Raw genomic sequence first — 19544 nt, 5'->3', positions numbered from 1 at the left:
TCCAATTAATGGAAAAGTTTTGCATACGATAAGCGACAGGCGGTTCAGATCGCTAGCTCGCGTGTATCGATTTCACGAATGGTATTTAGAGTAGTCCCCCGCGTTATTGCGAAGGTCGGATTTAGCTACGGTTCCGTTTACGAAACAGTCGATAAATATGTAAGCTTAATGTCAGCTTTTTATAATCGAGTTTTAGTGGAATGTTGCGAACGAAAAATAGAGAGTTTGAAAAACCTTCAGAAATATATCTCTTGAACTGATCAATTTTAACTTAACAAAATTGGACGATACAAGGTGCAACGAAACGAGCAAGACGGAAAACCAATAGCACCGCTGTTGAAATTTCTCGCAAGAGAGTTTGAACGGAGAGTTTGAACGTGTCCGTTTTCTCTTTGTTACAGTCCCATGCGAGTGGTAAAGCGAGATGGATCGGCGAATGTGGACTGAGTTGTGGACCGTCGCACGAGGAGTCGTTGGTTCCGGCGTTGGAAAAACTACGAGCCACTTCGTGAACGGTGCTCGGCGACGAACGCATAGAGAGACGTCGTGTACCGTCACCCAGCACAAGACTTAATCCATCATCACCATCCATATAGTGTCACCCACCACCATTGTGCGAGTCGGAAACGTGTGAATGTGGACTCTGGTTGCATAGATGATACCATTATGTTCCTGAGGAGGAGACGACCAGAACGGACGGATAGTCCACGGAAACGGCCGATCGACAGATATTCTGTTCGAAGAGCTCTGGAACGAAACTCGGCCGTTTCTCTTCATCATCATCATCGCCGCCTGCCGCCTCGAATCGAACGAACAGCTACTGCGCGGATTTATGGCTGCTGGCGATAAACTACTCGGTAGATTACATTCGAGGAACATTGGTGCAATGCGTTTCGATGTCCTTGTGTATTTTCAATCTCGACCTATATTATTTCGTTCGGATTCTGTACAAATCTCTGTAGCACACTCACGCACGCGATCAATGATTTTTTCTCCAACGCGATTCCGCAGTTAAGCGTTCTAATTGCAATTCGTCGAACCACGAGTTTTGCATTCCGAAGAACGGTAGTACTTCTTCTCTGCACGCTCCTTTTGAAACATTCGATTTTTGTAGCACACGTTCCGTTGACACGCGTCAAAACATTGTCACAGAATTATAAATTGCCGTTCGAGCGTATCGATGCTTTTTGTTGCCACGAATCGTTGCAATATTTTGACAAAAGTAATAAGCGAATACTTGCGCGAAATGATTGACTGTTGTCGAGTGTGGAAAGTAGCTTCAGAACAATATATATACATCACCGCGTTGTACATGCTCGCAGGGGGGGTCACATTCGTGTTTAGCTTGTAACGAGAGGTCATACTTTAGACTATTTTTAGCGATGTAATTTTGGTCTCGAAGAAATGCACAATAATCGATTGTTCAAGTTTCAAATAATGTTCCACGCGATCTGAAAGACGAGACAATTCTTTTGCAGCGAATACACGAACTTCTGTCACATGGATTTATTAAAACTCGATAGATTCATATTGAGATATAATATCGCTTGTGTGTGAACTTTGTTTGACAGCCAGGTGAAATGTGTAATAGTGGAAACGGAACAGGAACACGCATCTCAAAGAATAGCATATGTTATCATTGTTGCAATGAGAACATGTACTGAATCAAAATTAGGGACTAAATTTGTACTCCGAAATCCGATGGGATATACCGTTCAAGAATAGTATCCATTGCATTCGAGTATTAGACTGATAATTAGGAGAAATTCGCAACAAAATGTTCGTCGTAGCCGAGCAAGACGTATCGAGTTTTGAAAAGATTATTCGTACGTTTAAAATGTCTACGCTAAATTCGATAGATACTAATCACGAGCTTTCTGAATGTATACGATCAGAAAATACACGTGCAATTATACAATTGGAACTGTCGAACGTACGATGCGTCTTCGTCTACGATTGCATTTCGGAAAGTTTGGTGCTAAGTGCCAAGAGACACGAAATTAGCCTAAGAAGCTGAACTGAAGGATGAAATATCAGTTGAAGTAGGAGCTAGTGAATATAATAATCTTCTTTTTACGAGTTAAATATATTGCGACTGCGATAAAGAAAAAATTACGATTTTTAACAATCGTGAGCCGGCAGTAATCTAATTGAATGTAAATGCGATTTTAAATTGAATCATTAGAAGATAGAAACGCGTAAACAGCCGGTTTTAATAAATACAATTCTAACTCGGTTTTATTCTGTATACGTACGTCATCTACACAAGAGACATAATTTCTAACAAAAAAAGCATTTATGTTGGTGCCAATGATTTTTCGAATTTGTACTATAGTTCATTTCTTTTTAGCAATGATTATCAGATATTTGTACGAAATTTCGTAAACCATTGTACATTCGTTCACGATATTCATTTTCGAACATATTTGTATTCTTTGATGGTGTAACGTTTTGTATGTGAGAACATGTTCATCAAATTCATGCTCATTTAAATTAAACCATAACTCGTAACGTTTTCTGAAGTATTAGCTCAGCGAACGAGCTTTATTTTAATGCTTTAGAAAATACCTTTGGTAGCAATTTTTATTTAATCCGTGAAATTCTTATTTATGACCAGAACATTAAAACTATGGGTTTAATAAATGATATTCGCCAGAAATTCTGCTCTTGCATTCTAGTAAAAGGAAACCTTATTCCCTTTCCTTTTATTCGTTGCCTGATAAATTGTTCCTTCGGCACGTTTGCTGCAAACCCTTCCTTCTGGAACTTTTATAGCAACTGTTATATACATTCGAATGAAGAACAAACATATTTGCGCAAATGAGAGCCTAATTCTGTAGAAAATAACTATCTTTACTTATTTATGACAAAATATCTGATATTAATAGTTGTAAGGAATTTGGTGTATTATTAATAAGAATATTATATTTATTTCTAATAATTACAATTTATTGACTTAAATATGCAATATGTGAACAATAATATGCTATTCACTATTGGCTGTTTCAAATTTCGAATAATTCTTTACGTAGTTATTTAAGTTGTTACTTTTCATAAAAAAATAAACTTCTCACTAATACCTGTTCACTTTATGAATCTACCTATCTTCGTACACATAAATTAAATTTCTAGTGAATACAAATGAAACGTCCAGAGAAAATGAAAATTCTTTTTCTTCTCTTATTAGAACCCAGAATACAGCAAAGAAAAATGACAAACTGGCCTACATAGTACTCTAATTTCATAACCGATTAAATTAAAATTCTCTTGACATAAACTGTTAAATGAAACTTTAATTTTATAATATTCGTAATTAAAAATACTTTATTATTTGACTTTCAATTTACTCTTTCATGTTTAAATATGAAGTTTCAATGTTTACTAAAACAAACAGGGCTACAGCGGATCCAATAGTAGGGTTCTTCGGGCAAAATATATTTTCTAACCAAATAATTTCTCATGAATAAAAGGCTATACGAATGCTCGTTGTTTTATTGACAATATTATGTACACTTCTTATCATGGTATGGAGCGTGTCCACAAAGGTTGAATGTAAGTACACGACATGGGCGTACAGTAGAATTCTGTTTATATGAACTCAATTTTAGTAGCGCCTGTACAACTGAAACGGAATCCTCTTGCATGAACGCAAATTTCTATTAAATGAATGAAAAATTACGATGACTGGTTGGGAACAGGTGAACGTCCATTATATGAACCACCTGATTAGATAAACCAACTTGTCTGCGACAGTTTTATATAAATGGAGTTCTACTGTACTTTCAATTTGAGATTATTCACTTGCGCATATTGGGAAATACACGACATGGTACATGTCAGTACACAAGTCAATACACAAGTTCAACAGGCAACATAGAAACAGATCTTTTTACCGACGAAAGTATAAGAAATATTGGTACTGCGGAACAGTTAAAATAAATAATAAGTTCTTGAACTAGTACGAACAACTATCACTCCGTGATAATATCAGAGAAAAACGAAATTCATTGAGACATAAAATACTGAACTGGTTGTAGTATAAATTATTAAAACTACTTATTGCTCTTCGTTAAACCTGTTTCGATATTGACCTATTAACATGTTAAGTATACAGCCGCAATAAAAGTAGCGAACTGCTTTTACACAACCTTTTAGGGAGTACTAGCTCGTAATTCACAGTACAAAATCTTCCGTTGAATGAATTCTTATTTTTTATTGAGTATACTGTATTGCTGAGTATACGTGTTATCGAGTTTATAAAGTCGGCAAACGACAGATAGCTCCGCAGAGATTTATAAACAACAGTGTTGAATACTTTGTGTACAGGTCCGGGGGAAGAACGTTCCTCCTTAAAAGATCTGTGCGTGAATTTGCTGCCTGAATCACGCTAATATTTTACTATTAGTTACATAATAAAGGTAGCACTGATTTCGCTAAGAGATCGATCAAACTCTTCTTTGAGATAATAGACAATCTCAGCACCATTCATCCTACAAGGACAACTAATCTCGCTCGCAACGCGTGCAAGTATTTGACAAGAATTAAACTTTGGTGCACGACGTGGTTCACGTGCATAATAAATAAGCTGCTGCATCATAATGATAGAATATCGGTAACTTTGCCCCGTCGTCCTTCCTCTGTAGAAATGAAAATGTCGTACCAACAGCAAATTTAGTAAAACTTGGTATGACCAAACAGAAATTTAATAATGGAAGGATAAAGGATATCTAATAAATTGTACATATTTACTTTGAAAATGAATCTAGTAGGAACGAATTGCGGGTGGGACCGTCGCACATTCATTTTTGTCTAGAGTGTTATCTATCACTGGCCTGTAATCAATCGATACCTGAAAAAAATTTTAATCAATTAAGTCGGATCCATATTATCTAATGGACACTGTAACTTACTGCTACATACATTTCCTGTTCTGATATCGATCTTCGAAAGTGTGTGCTTCCGCCAATGTTGTTCTAGCGGTTTTGGTTGTTGGTTTTCTATCGGCTTGCTATAATCGTATTCATCGATTCTATCTTTGAAATCTTCACGCGCATGCGCGCCACGGCTTTCTTTTCTATTCTCGGCGCCTATTATCGTTTGCATCGCGTTTACCATTAAGTTTTGCAATTCGAGGGTTTCCACAAGGTCGGAATTCCATATCATTGATCTGTCGGAAACTTTAAGATCATCCAATTTCTTGTAAAGAGCGGACATTTTCTGGCATCCTAGTAACATTTAAAAATACATTCAAATCTGTTGTGGTAGCATTCTTTTTATATAACAAAGTATAGAAATTTTAAAACATTGTACGAACGAACTGCCGATTAAATGTATACCTTCTTGCAATGTTTCAGACGTCCTAAATACAGCTGCATGGGTCTGCATAGTCTTTTGCATACTTAGTCTCAATTCTGCGGTAGAAATGTTACCGTTTGCATTTCTGATCGCATCCAAATTGGCCACAGTCTCTTCGCCGGCATTCTAAACGCAATTTAATATTAATTTATACGTTCCAATGCTACGTTGTAGTATAATACGGTATAATAGTACTAACAGGTTTAAGTGGTCCTATAGCTTGTCCGGGCGTGTTTTCTGCTGCAATTGTCTTAGCACAAGCGCGACCAAAGACAACTAAATCCAGCAGCGAGTTAGCACCGAGGCGATTAGCACCATGAACGGATGCGCAAGCGGATTCTCCGCAAGCATATAGTCCACGTACAACTGTGTCCTCATTATTTGTTCTTGTTAAAACCTGTCCTTTATAGTTCGTTGGTACTCCTCCTTTATATTTGAGTAAATAAAAATTTGTTTATCATTTGACTATTAAATTTTTTTACAATGATGTTAAGATGAATCACTCACCCATGTTATAATGTACTGTTGGAATGACAGGGATTGGTTCTCTCGTTACATCGACGCCTGCAAAAATCATTGCCGTTTCCGAGATACCGGGTAATCTAGCTGCGAGCTGTTCAGGTGGCAAGTGATGAAGTTGCAAGAAGATATGATCTTTCTCAGGCCCAACGCCTCTGAATAATTATATTTATGATATTAATAATAGTATAACGTCTTCAATATTTTTAAAACATGTTATATGTACCACTGATATGACTCACCTGCCTTCCCGTATTTCAATAGTCATAGACCTAGATACTACATCCCTAGAGGCCAGATCTTTAGCGACTGGCGCATAACGTTCCATAAACCTTTCACCCGCACTATTTACGAGGTAGCCTCCCTCACCGCGGCTACCTTCTGTGATGAGACAACCCGCACCGTAGATTCCTAAAATGGACATTATTTTAGATAAATAATTCTAGATAAATAATTCCTTTTGAAAGAATCAATTTTTGTCTCATAGTCTTCTCGTACCAGTTGGATGAAACTGTACGAACTCCAAATCCTGATTTGGCAAATTTGCTCTGGATACCATTGCAGTACCGTCTCCAGTGCATGTGTGAGCGGACGTACAAGAGAAGTACGCGCGTCCGTAGCCTCCAGTTGCTAATACTGTGTTCTTAGCGTGAAAACGATGGAGAGTACCATCTTCCAAGTTCAGAGCGATTATGCCTCTACATTCTCCACCCTCCATGAGCAAATCCAGAGCGAAATATTCAACGAAGTAATTACAGTCGTAGCTTAATGACTGGCCATACAAAGTGTGAAGCAAAGAGTGGCCTGTCCTATCAGCTACACAGCAACACCTGTGAGCTTGGCCGCCTTTTCCAAACTTTAGGGACTGCCCGCCAAAAGCACGTTGATAAATTTTACCTGAAACGAGAGTCGTTACATAGTTTAATATAAGTTCTATGAATGCTGTTTTACATTCTTTCTAAAATCAATGGATGTGCACCAAAGTTCAGACACCTAGCAACCAGAAATAACTTGTTATTGTTAAATGGGGTTCAAAATTTTTTAACATTCCTTTTCCTGATGCTTTGATAAATTTTTGTAGAAAAGTAAATAAAATGCTGCAATATTAATTTAAAGATTAAAGATTCGGACATTACATGTTTATCAATTATGGAGAAAAATACGAGAGGAAAACAAAATTATGACGAATTCGGAAATGTAGAAAATCAAGGAGATATAGAAAATGATCGGTACGGAATAAAATATTATTAAAAGCATTTTTTAATGCAACTATTAATATTGCTGTTTGTACATTTCCAGAGAAAGTATAAAATTACACTCAACATCACAGCAGAACATAAAGAAACGCTCCCATTCTCGTTCTCGATCACCTATCAAAACGAAATCTTTAAAAAAATGGGTGAGTTCGAATGCATTCGTAAATTTTGTACAAGATTTCAGACAAGTAAGTACACAAATTGTTTTTTGATTTGATGGTTACTAAAGAAATTTAATTGGTCTAGAAACATAATGATGTGAAAAGTACAAAATTATATAAACTAGCTGGTGAAAAATGGCAACAGATGTTGCCTAAAGAGAAGCAACCATACATAGATGAAGCAAAAAGTGTAAAAAATCAAAAACAAGACCAACAAATGAAAGACAATACAAATGCTACTAGTCCAGTTAATGTTGATCCCAAGAAGGATGAGAAAAGTAGACAGACAAAGAGTTCAAAGAAGTCAAAAAAAGATAACAAGGTTTGTCTGTCTCCAACTCAAAATAATCACAGGTTTCCTTCATATTGAAGAGATATAATTACTGATAAACTATATGGTATTATATCTAAATTCTAGGAAAAAAAGCAGAAAAAGAAAAGGAGATATAGTACAGACTCTGATACTGACTCAGCTGTTTCAGCTGCATCAGCTACATCAATAACAAGTGATGATTTGTCAGATCTGAGTTCATAAAAAGATAACTGTTGCTTCAATTCACGTATTTCTATTTCTGATTACTTTATTCTTTGGTAATACTCGTGCTTGTTTGTGCTTCAATTAGCAATGAAGATATGTTTTCTTGCATGTTACTAAAATTGTGCGCAATAAGATGTACACCAATGCATTTTAGAAAGTCAATAAAGACAAATTTAATTCGTCTTTCATACAAAACACATCATAGTAATAACCATTTCGTAATATTACCATCAGTGGTTCGACTGAAAGGCATGCCACAGTTTTCCAATTCAATGACTGCCTTCGGTGCCTCACGAGTCATGTAATGAATAGCATCCTGGTCACCAAGCCAGTCAGATCCCTTGACAGTATCATACATGTGCCACTGCCAGTTATCATCCTCCATGTTACCCAAAGCAGCATTGATACCACCTTGAGCAGCAACTGTATGCGATCTTGTTGGAAATAATTTGGTAACAACCGCTGTTTTGAAACCTTCTGCAACCAAACCATAGGCAGCTCGCAATCCAGCTCCGCCAGCACCCACGACAACAGCATCATATGTATGGTCCACCAAGGGATAATTTTTGGAAATAGCGTCTGATGTTTTCGCAGCTTTACCATTTGGTGTGTAATGGAATTTACGGTTTGTGAGAAGCGGTAGTCCCAAGTTATTCTGAAATAGTATTTAGACAAAGACCTTATTATTCTAGATTTATAAGACACAATAATTTAATGTTCAGTGATTTTTATGTCATTTAGTCCTCATTAAATCATAATATTCCATAAATACTCTATTTCAAAATCAAATATTAAATAAAATAATACATGATATTTTAAAACCTCTGATCCCGTACTTAACTTTGCTTCTATCTTCTGTGTACAAATAATAATCAGACAAAGATAATTTATTATTTTTCTTTATATTTATTTTAATGATATTGTAAAAAATTGTACATTGATAGCTAAGTTATAATGAGATTCATTTTTATAGTATCTATATATAAATTGATGTACACGAACAACATATGTAGCTGTTTCATTGCATTAGTCATCTATTTATAAAACATGAAGCAGGTTTAGAGATCAAGTTGAAAAAAGTAACACACACACATACACATACTCACTGTACAATTTGCTGACACAAACTGTGGTAATCAATAATTCATAAATAAAAAGAAATTACAAGTTTCAACATTTCATGAAGCTTCGACTTTGTCGTTATGACTCGATAAACATTAATTAACAATTACATGTTCTTGTTTAATATGTAACAATAATATGATATGAATGTCAACATCGTAATAACGTTCTCAACTTAATTACAATTTACATAATCATGATTTGAATGTATTAATAACATGTACGTACAGGGTTGTTATTAACAATGAATATATATATGCATCGACGATGAATGCCAACTACAGAAATAATCGTCGAAAGAAAGGTTAATAATTGCTGTTCGTATGGTTTTATCGTAAATTGAGCAAACAAACAGGAAAAAACATTAGTTGATTATTCATCGAGTGTTTTATTGAATCGTTTGAAAATTGATAACAAGTGTAAAAGTATTTACGTAAAAATCAAAATTGATATGAAGTTTTCGTAATAGGAATATCACTTAACATATGTACACGGTTCGCCATATGGAGATAAGAGGATGTGAATACTTAGGTCGACGGAACACTGTTACACTTTCGTGTAAATATATATTATCATATATATTTCTCACTTTTAATCGTTCATTATTCCATACAATTTATTGTCGAACAAAATTCGATGTATAACATCGTACAGATTCTATACAAAAACGTGTCTCGCAATCCTGCATAAAATATATAGAATAAATTAACGGTATCGCGGTAACCAATTATTCAAAATACGCTTTCTATTTTTGTATTCTGTTCCTGACAAATGCGGGATATGGTCGAAAGAGTCGTTAACAAAACACCGTGAGAGGAACTGCTAAACTAAATCACGCAATTTAAAGATTGCAATTTCCCGCTAACAGCAGCTTCCCGTGCCGGTGGCTCATCCGCAATTATAATTAATCTGAAGCGTAATGCGACGAGTGGTTTCGGTATACATATACATTTGTACGGCACAAACTTAGGCACGACATTAAACGCTAGTAAAACAAAAGATTGTTAGCGGGCTGGTTCGAGCGGATATTACAAATCGTTATTATTGCGTTCACGGTAGAAAAGTCTGAACTATGTGTGAGGCCGGCTGCCATGCGGGGTAGCGCGTACGAAACGAGGGGAAGTGCAGGTACAAAAAAAAATTGATAAAAAGACTCGACGTCAGAATCGTCTGCTAAACGATCTAGTCTCCCTCGAGCAAAGCCAGACAATCGCGGCCGTCGATCGCCGGCACTCCGTTCGATACTTTATTTCACTCTATTTTCGTGAAATGCGAAATACCGTGGAATGCTTGGTCACGAGGTAAAATGTTCCGGCGAAATCGATGCGCGGACTGTGGGTCCTCTTCGGTGCATGTGTCTGGCGAACTTACGTAATTGTTCGACGCCGAATGTTGCACAGGGAAGGTGCATCATTGCCAGGATAAAAATTATATAACTTAATGAAAAACATCTTACCAATGATGCCGCGCGAGTATTTCTCGCGAGCAAAGGCGACAGCTTCAGTAACCCGCTCATCTCGACACAGCGTCACGTAACCGACACGAGTGTCTCGTATTTTTTTTTTTTTATTTTTACAACGGTTTGCGCACCACTCGGTCGAACCCGCGTTTCCACCGTACGTGCGACTAACCCCAATTTTTTCGCAACTTCACTCGCGCACTTCTCGCACGGCGACGTGAAGCGTTCGAGTCGGTTGAGTACCGACTACTGGCGGAAGCTCTCAGACGAATAGCAGTGCTGCCAATCGCGACGACGCTAGATAACCTCACCTAGGAGGTGCACCGTTCATTTTCGATTTCGTTTAGATCCATAATTGTACGTGCTGTTCGGTTTCGCACGCGTACGAACAGCAATCGTCGCGGCGTTCTAGAGCGAAACGCAGCCCCCTTTTACTTTCGAAATATCAACGTTCACGTGTCGCACAGTAGATTATTCGCGGGCGGGAAAATTGAACGATGCCGCGAAGAAAATAAATCTTCAAGGGGTTCTCATTTCTCTTTACTCGCCGATGGGGTGTTAACGGTATCGCGAATATTGTGGTGGTTCTATTGTGCGAGTTCGAAGAGGAACGATTCATCCACAGATTATTTCATGTATCTTACATATCGGTCGATGGAGTTCCATCGATGAAAGCGAGTGGAAGGTAAGAGTGTATTTCGTAGATGACGGTCTAATGTTCGAATAAGTCCGCTCGGTTGTCGGTCCCAGGGTAAGGTTAACACGTTCGATACCGATCGAAATGTCATGTATCCAAACTGTATTCCTTCGCGTTCAAATTCGATCGTTGGTTATTCGATAGAGTATCGGTTCCGCTCGAGTCGGTTCTCGGCCGTATAGATTACATTGCCGCGGGACACATACTTCGGCCAGCACAATTGCCTGTTTACGCTTTAAATCGCGCAGCCTTACACGGAGTAATAAAACCCGTGTTTTACGAGCTTGTTATCACGCAGTTGGTAACGGTAATCGTGCTTAACTGAGCTTTGTTGTCCGCGACACGGGGAGCGGGAAAAACAGAAATGGAACGGATTCGTATGTATTTGCGGGGTTGACGGCACGACGCGTGTCGCGTTTACCTATTGGCCGATTCTCTGTAGGCTCGTCTCCTTTCGTATGAGGAAAACCTCATTACGGCCATATGGTGGGGAAACCACTAGCACGTTGCTCGACCAGATGCTACTTATACGATGCTAATGCGAGTATTGGTAGGCGTAGGAGTATTCTGTGAAACAGGTTTACTCCAGTCTATAGGGTGACTCGTAAGTATAAATCACACTATTGCTGCTTCAATTTGCAAAAGAACCCTCTGACAAAACGATAGAAATATTCTTTCTAATGACTTTCATTTTTTATTTTTTTATCGTTCCGTTTCAACGTAAAATAAGTTCTCGCTTGATGCAAATTGTGACAGTCGCACCTATTTAACTTTAAAACAAAACGATAAAACAGATAGTATGCTAACATAAAGATGACTGTATTTGCATAATTTTCTTAATAAGAAAATGTAAATGTTTCTTCTAACGAGCTGCGTTTTTTAGCGTTTCTTTTTTCATAATGAAACAATTCAGGTTATGTATATGTACCATAATGTTTTTGCATAATGAGAATTACCGAAGTTACGAATATAAACTTATAATTACAATGAAAAGGGTTTGTTAAAAGTATAGATGCTAGTTGAATTTTTTATTTGAATAGCAAAAATATTGTTATTGAGTAATATAGATAAACAAATTTATGTAAAAATTAGCGTCTATACCAGCATTATATATTTTTGCGAAATTTTCCTATCTTTGTGTTTCTTTAAAATTTCGTTATTTTTGTTGGTGATTGTTGTACCAAGAAGTCACGGAGAGAAAATGTGCAACACGTTTCCCAGGCAGACTGAGCTCCAGCAGGAAAGTGAAGGGATACAGCGACTTTTTAACATTTGATAACATAGCATCAGCATTTACGACGTTCTTGCTATGATAAGAATCAACTTGGAGACATGGTTATAGTCGTGGCAATACCATAGCAAAACAAGTCCTATCATATTGACAGTGTCGTTTAGTTTATCTAAGCAAAATAGCTATCATTATCCATATTTTTGAAAAACGTTCGGCTATTCTGAGTACTATGAAATTCTCCTGAATATTGTAAAAAACATTTCCACTATCTTAAAATACAATATAAAAAAAATTCCAAGGTGTACACAATTCACTTACCTACGACACTAAAATTACATAGCAAATCTTAACACTTAACTACATAAACGAGAAAATAAAGCAAAACCATTTCTCTTTTATTTCCATCCGCTACATAAATTGTTTACAAACATTTCTGGCTATTTTATAAACAATCTCAACGATCTAAACGAGCGTTTAGAATTTTTATTTGTCATTCGCAAGAATGCTGACGAGCACAGAACTTGTTACATAAATAGGGACGATAGACGACGAAAACAACGTTGCAGAAATTTTCTTTAATCGAGCCGCGTCGATGGCGGCTAATTGGCGGAAAACTAAATCAAGGAAATGGTGACCGGACGTGACGGATATGAACTTCAGATGCTATATACGGTATTTCATGGCTGGAATATGGAAATGCGATGGCACACGGGTCTGCGTCTCCGGTCGGAATTAATTATTTATAGAAAGATCGGTGCTGGGTCATTGACAGTCACTGCGACCGATACAATGGTCATCCACGGGTCATCATTGCGTCGACGATCCTTCGATCGATAAGGACCGGTGCGAATTCAGATTTGAAGAATTCGTATCAGTATGCTCGGACCGATGGGGGGACATGCTGCGCCTCGTCTTCGTCTAGCGTCGCGTCGATAACAGGTCGATAAGAAATGCTGATCTGAAAGGGACCATTTAGAACAGATGACTATTCACGTCTATTGATGCCATTACGCCATTGCGGGTAGGCGGACTTATTCGCATGAGCCTGGAAGTCGCACCATGCGAACACGTCGGCGTACACAATTTTTCAGTTCTTTACGATAACGTGATTATTGTCTGATAACGAGAATTGAACCGTGTTCCTACGTCGTGGACAGTTCTTTTCAATCAATTAATGATCATTATTATTTTGTATTTGCACCGATAACGGCAGATAAATCAAAGACAAAAAGTAAGATTAATACACCAACACGTTTGCTACCACCTCCTTGACACACATTTGATAAAATAGCGGCGTAACATAGACGCCTTGACTTTATGCGAGTAATTATTTAAAATCGCTGTATGTTGTTGCAATCTACGGCCAAGCTTCGGTACTTCAGACAAAAACTGTAACAGTTGGGCTCAGATAAAAAAAATTGAAGAATATTTTTTTACCTTTCTTGTTGTTTTAACAAACGGCAATTCTTCAAATGTCTTTTTACTCATTCTCTACTATATTAATCGGTTGAACATATTCAAAAAATCGAGTAAATTGAATGAATTTTAAAAAGGTTATTCCAGTTCGCGGCCATTAACTTTTTATACTTGTTTTATTAGCACCGGAAATATTTATGGAAGAAATCGTGGACAAGAACATTTTAAAGAAATCAGTTACTTCCTTTCAAGGTTGACGAAGAACTGTTTTCTAATCTGTCAAGAACTACTAGTTCGGAAAAAACTGCAATTGAAATAAATGATCATAAATGAAGCGATTAAACGACACGTGGCATATCTGGAAAAGGAAATACGACATGCAATTTTGCAAAGGTGATACCTAAAACTTTGTAAAACGTACAACGTAAAAAGAAATAATAAGCAATTCGAAAGTGCTATCTACTAACGGCGAAAACAAAGCGAAAATAAATTTTCAGGACAAAACCGTACAATGTTTGTTTCAAATATAATATTACTTAAAAACTCTGTATTGTGTCATTTTCGTGGCTACTATATAACTTGAGAATATCGTCGCAGAATTCCTCCCGAGAGAAACAAGATCACCGTTGGAATTTTACACGACTATGCAAGTAATTATTGAATCAGTGATAACAGGGCTGATAACTCACAGCTCCATCTGCTCGCGCCCACGCAAGCGTATGCTTCCGCCAATGTTCAGAATACGGTCGTTTCTTCTGGTTATCTAGCGGTTTCGAATAGTCATATTCATCTTTCCTCTCCTAAAAACGATATAATAATTTTTCAAACACAAAATCCTAACATATCGTGGTAACTAAACGCCTCAATAATTTATATTGTTCTTATATCAAATTCTAGATTCCAAGCTCCATTCCAAAGCAACAAAATAGGCTTTACTTTTTGTCAAAGTTACTTTCCGATTGTTTCATAATTTATTAAATTACATTTCCGTTGGAATCGACGATATTTAATCATTTTCTTTCGGGCTTATAGTTCTCTGGCATTATACGTGTAATAATCGTTTGACGAACAATTTTCCGAATCGGATCAAATAATTCGTCTCGTTGAAGCTCTCGCGCTTCAATTCCTTTAAATTTAGAGAGAATATCGGCCGCGCGTGTCTCTTATATTACGCAAATACCTTGAAATCATCTCGGGCATGCGATCCCCTCGATTCCTTTCTGTTCTCCGCGCCGAACATGATGTGCAAGCAGACCAGCATTAAATTCTGTAATTCTAGAGCTTCCGTGAGTTCTGTGTTCCAAATTAATGATTGATCCTGGACCTAAAGCATATCGCAAGTATTTATCATCAAACCATGGTAGATAAATGATCGAACAGAAAAGTATAACAGGGAAACAGTTAAAACATTCCAGTGTCAGTGAAATAAATGAAAATCGGAGAGTTGAATGAAATGTCCGAAATACAGTGATGTAAGAATACCAGCAAGAATAAGGGAATATACTATTCAAATGTTCCCGAACCTAATTGCTAGACAGCGGATCTGTATGCAAAATAAAATTTCTATGCGTCAATTACAAGAACTAGAAACGAAATAGCACTCTAATAGCGCATTCTGAAATTCATAAATGCATCAAATCCGCTGTCCATTAGTTACTGAATAGTGATTTGAGAATCGTGATCGGAATCGTTGACGATTGTTACGATTAGATCACAGTTCCGATAACACTTAATATACGATTGCACTGGCGGCGAGTATTATGTATGTCCCGATTACATCGACAACACAATTGCAGCGACGAAACGTTACATAACAATCGCTCGTGTGTGTCGCTATGATCCGTAACACGGGCTTACGTAAATGGAAAAAATATCGCTTAATTCACCTACACATATGTCCGGTAGGTCGCAGGTGTAAAGCCGCGTCAGTTCACGGCATCCCCGTTGCAGTACATCGCAGGTACGGAACACCGAGCAATATCTTTGCATAGTCTGTTGCATCTCCTCGCGCAACTCTGCGACGGGCACGCAGCCTTTCGCGAAACGCGTCGCGTCGAAACGGCAGACAGATTGTTCGCTAACGGCCTGTTCGCAAACATTCGTTCATCAGAAATTCGTCTAACTATACCCTCATAAAGAATACTCCCTAAAACGTTCCGTGAAGAAGCTATAGCACTTTGTATTTTGCCATTTCAAGAGAAGAAATTTTTATAATCCAAGATATTGAAATTGTCAATCGTAAATTACTAATTGTAAATTAATAATCGCAATGTGCTAATCGACTCGGAGGAGTCACGCTTCTGGGATTCGCTTTGACGAGCCTTTTCAGGGTTGAACACAATGAGCATAACTCCTTACGGCTGACAAATCCTCGTGACGTTCGCCAGGTCTCGTCATGCAATCGATCTGGTCGGCGATCGCCTTGCCGAAGACAACCAGCTCTAGAAGGCTATTAGCTCCCAGCCGATTGGCTCCATGGACCGAGGCGCATGCGGTTTCACCGGCGGCCCAGAGTCCTTCGATCACCTTGTCCTCCTCGTTCTCCCGCGTCAGAACCTTGGAAATGTCGTGGAAATTGCCGGTCGGTGATTCATGGCGCTCGGTTTACTTACGCACAAACACGACCGACTAAGAGATCGCTTTTCCCCCTATACGTCACCTGTGCTTTCCAATTTGTCGGCACGCCGCCCATGTTGTAGTGGCTCGTCGGTATCACCGGGATCGGCGTTTTCTCGACGTCCACGCCGGCGAACACCCACGACAAGTGCGCGATCCCGGGCAGCTTCGTGCGCAACGTTTCCACCGGCAGATGATGCAGTTGCAGGTGCATGTGATCTTTTTTGGGACCGACGCCTCTAAATTGAATCAGACCGGTCATCAGAATTAGAAATTGAGGTTGCCCTTGGAAGAACAAACCGTTAGACATGTTTCGTTCGAATAATAAACGATGAATCAAATTTGATTCGTTAAACTTATTCATTGAACTTATTCGAATAAAATTTCATTCGAAGCATACGTTCGAAATGTTATTTCAATGAAATTTTATTCAACTCGAAGAATTTATTCGAGTCGTTATTCGAAGAATTCGATTCCATCAACGATAGCAATTGTGAAGCAAGATCGTCATTATAAGAGGATAATTAATTTTGACCTACATAGTTTCCATTCTGACAAAGGAAAGAAGTTCTAGTATGGTTCCAATCACTATATCATAGATCTTAGTAAAAATATTAATATAAGGAGACACGAATCGTTTTCATAAATTAAAACATTTGGTGAATGTTTTATTGAAGGTCTATAGAAAACAATAACTTGCCTCGAAGTGGAACCTATAATCCGCACACGACAAGAAGGCACCTCTGTGTTTGCATTCCCCCTCTGACTATTTGCGACAGAGGGTAGCCAGTAAGTGGGGGAATATAAATACAAAGGTACTTACTTCTGGTTTGAGGGTTATAGCTTAGAATAACATGTTGAAAAGAATAAATAAATAATATCCTAATTGATTCTAAATATTTACAAAATATTTACAATATTTTACAAAATTTGTCCAACAGCGATTGCAATTCTTTGAACTCAAATAATGTAAGAATTCTCCTGTCATTTCAAAAAGGAAATTATCGAGAGCCTTTCACATACAGCCCAGTGTGATTGGAAAGCTTACTGATAGACTACGATGAATCAAAGTTGATGAGTACTTCTAATATTTCTATTTAATTTGTTCGTCACCTGCCCTCGAATATCTCGACAGTTATCGCTCGCGAGACGACGTCGCGCGAGGCCAGATCCTTCGCGTTCGGGGCGTATCGTTCCATGAAGAATTCTCCGTTGGAGTTTATTAATCTTCCGCCTTCGCCCCTGCTGCCTTCCGTTATCAGAATCCCAGTCCCATATATGCCTAACGGAAAATATTACTGTCGTCACTTGAAACGAACATCCCGCGCGAGAAGTAATATTGTTCCTTGCGGGTTTTGGGGTAGGTTACCGGTCGGATGGAATTGGACGAATTCCATATCTTGAAGGGGCAATCCAGCTCTCGAGGCCATCGCCATACCGTCGCCGGTGCATGCATGCGCCGCGGTGCAAGATAAAAAACATCTACCCGCTCCTCCTGTTGCTAACATCTGCGGCAAAGTGGTAACTCATGTCAGATGTCGTCGGTAACATGTACGGTTACAGCGGCAACGTGTATCACAATACAAGTGTCCGATTTCGGTCGATCATTGTATTTCGACCGGCTGTGTCTTTCATTTCCGACGGCGATCGGATTCTCAAATGTGAAACCATTGCAAGCGGAATTTCAATTTGACGGAAATTGTCCGATGCAGTTTGCTTTCTGGTAACCGCGACGCGCGTAATTGATATTAATAATAATATATTATGTACAACATAATAATATAATAATAACATATTATATAATATAATATTATAATATTTTGACTGGCACGGTGGGTTTAATGTTAGATTGAAATTGCAGTGACGCCGATGGTATCGCGAGATGTGCAGAGGAAGGTAGAACGATTTACCGTATGATGAGCCCTAAAACGATGCAAGAGGCCGGTTTCCAGTTCCCATGCCAAGACGCCCTTGCAGCATCGACCAAGCATAAGAAGATCAAGGGCGAAATACTCGACGAAGTAATGCACTTCGTAGCGGAGGGACTGCCCGTACAATGTGTGCAGTATCGAGTGACCGGTTCTATCCGCGACGGCGCATGTTCTTTGTGCTTGGCCGCCTTTTCCGAACTTCAACGACTGACCGCCGAACGCTCGCTGATAAATCGTGCCGTCCTCCTTGCGACTGAATGGACAGCCTAGAGACATGAAACATTAAAACAGTAGATGAACTAGAAAATATGGTCTCGGTGGATCCAATCGTCCGTCGAAATATTAAAAGATAATAATTTGAATAAGTTGGAAATAGCGGAAAAGTGCTTTACAAAGGTTTCCACCGTTTTATATGTTCGATCTACTCCGTTTTATTATTGAATTCGCAATCTATTTATTGTAATCGAATTTAATTTCGATATTACCGTAATTCTCAAGCTCGTATACAGCGCGCGGCGCTTCTCTGGTTAAAAAATGTATCGCGTCTTGGTCCCCTAGCCAATCGGATCCTTTGACGGTGTCGTACATATGGTATAACCAGTTATCCTCGGCCGCCACATTGATCGCTGCATTGATTCCGCCTTGTGCGGCCACCGTGTGGGATCTCGTCGGGAATAATTTCGTTACCACTGCTACGCGGTACCCTTTGCTTCCTGATCAGCGAAAGATGAACGTGCAAATGAATTGCCACGGAAATATAGTAACATTTGTCACAAGAAGAAATCTCTTATTTGTATTTACTAAATAATCGAGGATAATGAAATTTATCATCTTAACACGTTCGCAGCCACGCTGAAAGCCTAAAAAATTTAATAAATTTCCAAAGTATTTTATTCATTCAAATTGAACATTAATTAGGTCCTTGACATTCTTGCATTTTATCCTAATAATGAAATAAAGAAGAAATGTAGAAAGTAAAAAGTGAATTTTCAATTCTGAATAATTGAGTAAGTCGTTCGGTGAGGAGTGATGTGGCAGCGAAAGTGTTAAACGAAATGTAAGAATAAACCTTACCTAAACCGAACGCCGCTCTTAATCCCGCGCCCCCAGCGCCGATGATCACAACGTCGTAGCAGTGATCGATCATAGGATAATTCTGCAAGCAAGATTTCGAGTTTCCAATAGTCGCGATAATGATACAACGATTAACTGGCGAACTACCCTTTGCACTCGGGGAATGTTC

General features: G+C 38.3%; 4 protein-coding genes across 5 annotated transcripts in view; 2 read left to right on the top strand and 2 right to left on the bottom strand.

The window, feature by feature from the left end:
• Positions 1 to 3078, top strand: part of Pino (protein pinocchio) — a 28876-nt gene extending 25798 nt beyond the window's left edge. Inside the window, exon 5 of the mRNA XM_078189286.1 lies at positions 402 to 3078. Within this exon, the coding sequence (XP_078045412.1) occupies positions 402 to 512 (111 nt within the window). The 3' untranslated portion in view covers positions 513 to 3078. The remainder of the gene's footprint in view (positions 1 to 401) is intronic.
• A 776-nt stretch (positions 3079 to 3854) lies between these two features.
• Positions 3855 to 11266, bottom strand: Sdha (succinate dehydrogenase, subunit A (flavoprotein)). Its single transcript, XM_078189270.1, has 10 exons — positions 10408 to 11266; positions 8058 to 8484; positions 6373 to 6771; positions 6117 to 6285; positions 5863 to 6029; positions 5555 to 5781; positions 5337 to 5481; positions 4921 to 5225; positions 4750 to 4849; positions 3855 to 4637 (listed from the first exon to the last, which is right to left on the bottom strand). Exons 1-9 carry the CDS (start codon positions 10465 to 10467, stop codon positions 4763 to 4765), a joined length of 1986 nt encoding a protein of 661 aa, XP_078045396.1. The 5' UTR covers positions 10468 to 11266; the 3' UTR covers positions 3855 to 4637; positions 4750 to 4762.
• LOC144474434 (uncharacterized) lies at positions 7024 to 7826 on the top strand. Its single transcript, XM_078189260.1, has 4 exons — positions 7024 to 7103; positions 7174 to 7318; positions 7377 to 7613; positions 7710 to 7826. Exons 1-4 carry the CDS (start codon positions 7024 to 7026, stop codon positions 7824 to 7826), a joined length of 579 nt encoding a protein of 192 aa, XP_078045386.1.
• Positions 11267 to 12734: 1468 nt separating the features above from the next.
• LOC144474437 (succinate dehydrogenase [ubiquinone] flavoprotein subunit, mitochondrial) lies at positions 12735 to 19503 on the bottom strand. Of its 2 annotated transcripts, none has more exons than XM_078189271.1 (11): positions 19376 to 19457; positions 18787 to 19014; positions 18281 to 18567; positions 17740 to 17878; positions 17484 to 17652; positions 16414 to 16609; positions 16113 to 16310; positions 15645 to 15839; positions 14935 to 15078; positions 14444 to 14554; positions 12735 to 13296 (listed from the first exon to the last, which is right to left on the bottom strand). In XM_078189271.1, the coding sequence occupies exons 1-11, from the start codon at positions 19446 to 19448 to the stop codon at positions 13210 to 13212; spliced, it is 1827 nt and encodes a 608-aa protein (XP_078045397.1). In that variant the 5' UTR covers positions 19449 to 19457; the 3' UTR covers positions 12735 to 13209. The 2 variants fall into 2 exon arrangements, 1 of the variants encoding a protein (XP_078045397.1); XR_013494749.1 differs by having other exon boundaries at positions 13269 to 13296; positions 15641 to 15839; positions 19376 to 19503.
• Between the last annotated feature and the right edge of the window lie 41 nt (positions 19504 to 19544).

Source organism: Augochlora pura, chromosome 8 (assembly GCF_028453695.1).
Source record: "Augochlora pura isolate Apur16 chromosome 8, APUR_v2.2.1, whole genome shotgun sequence".
NCBI classification, from domain to species: domain Eukaryota; kingdom Metazoa; phylum Arthropoda; class Insecta; order Hymenoptera; family Halictidae; genus Augochlora; species Augochlora pura.
Note: the sequence above shows the minus strand (reverse complement) of the source record. Positions and strands in the feature narration are given on the sequence as shown.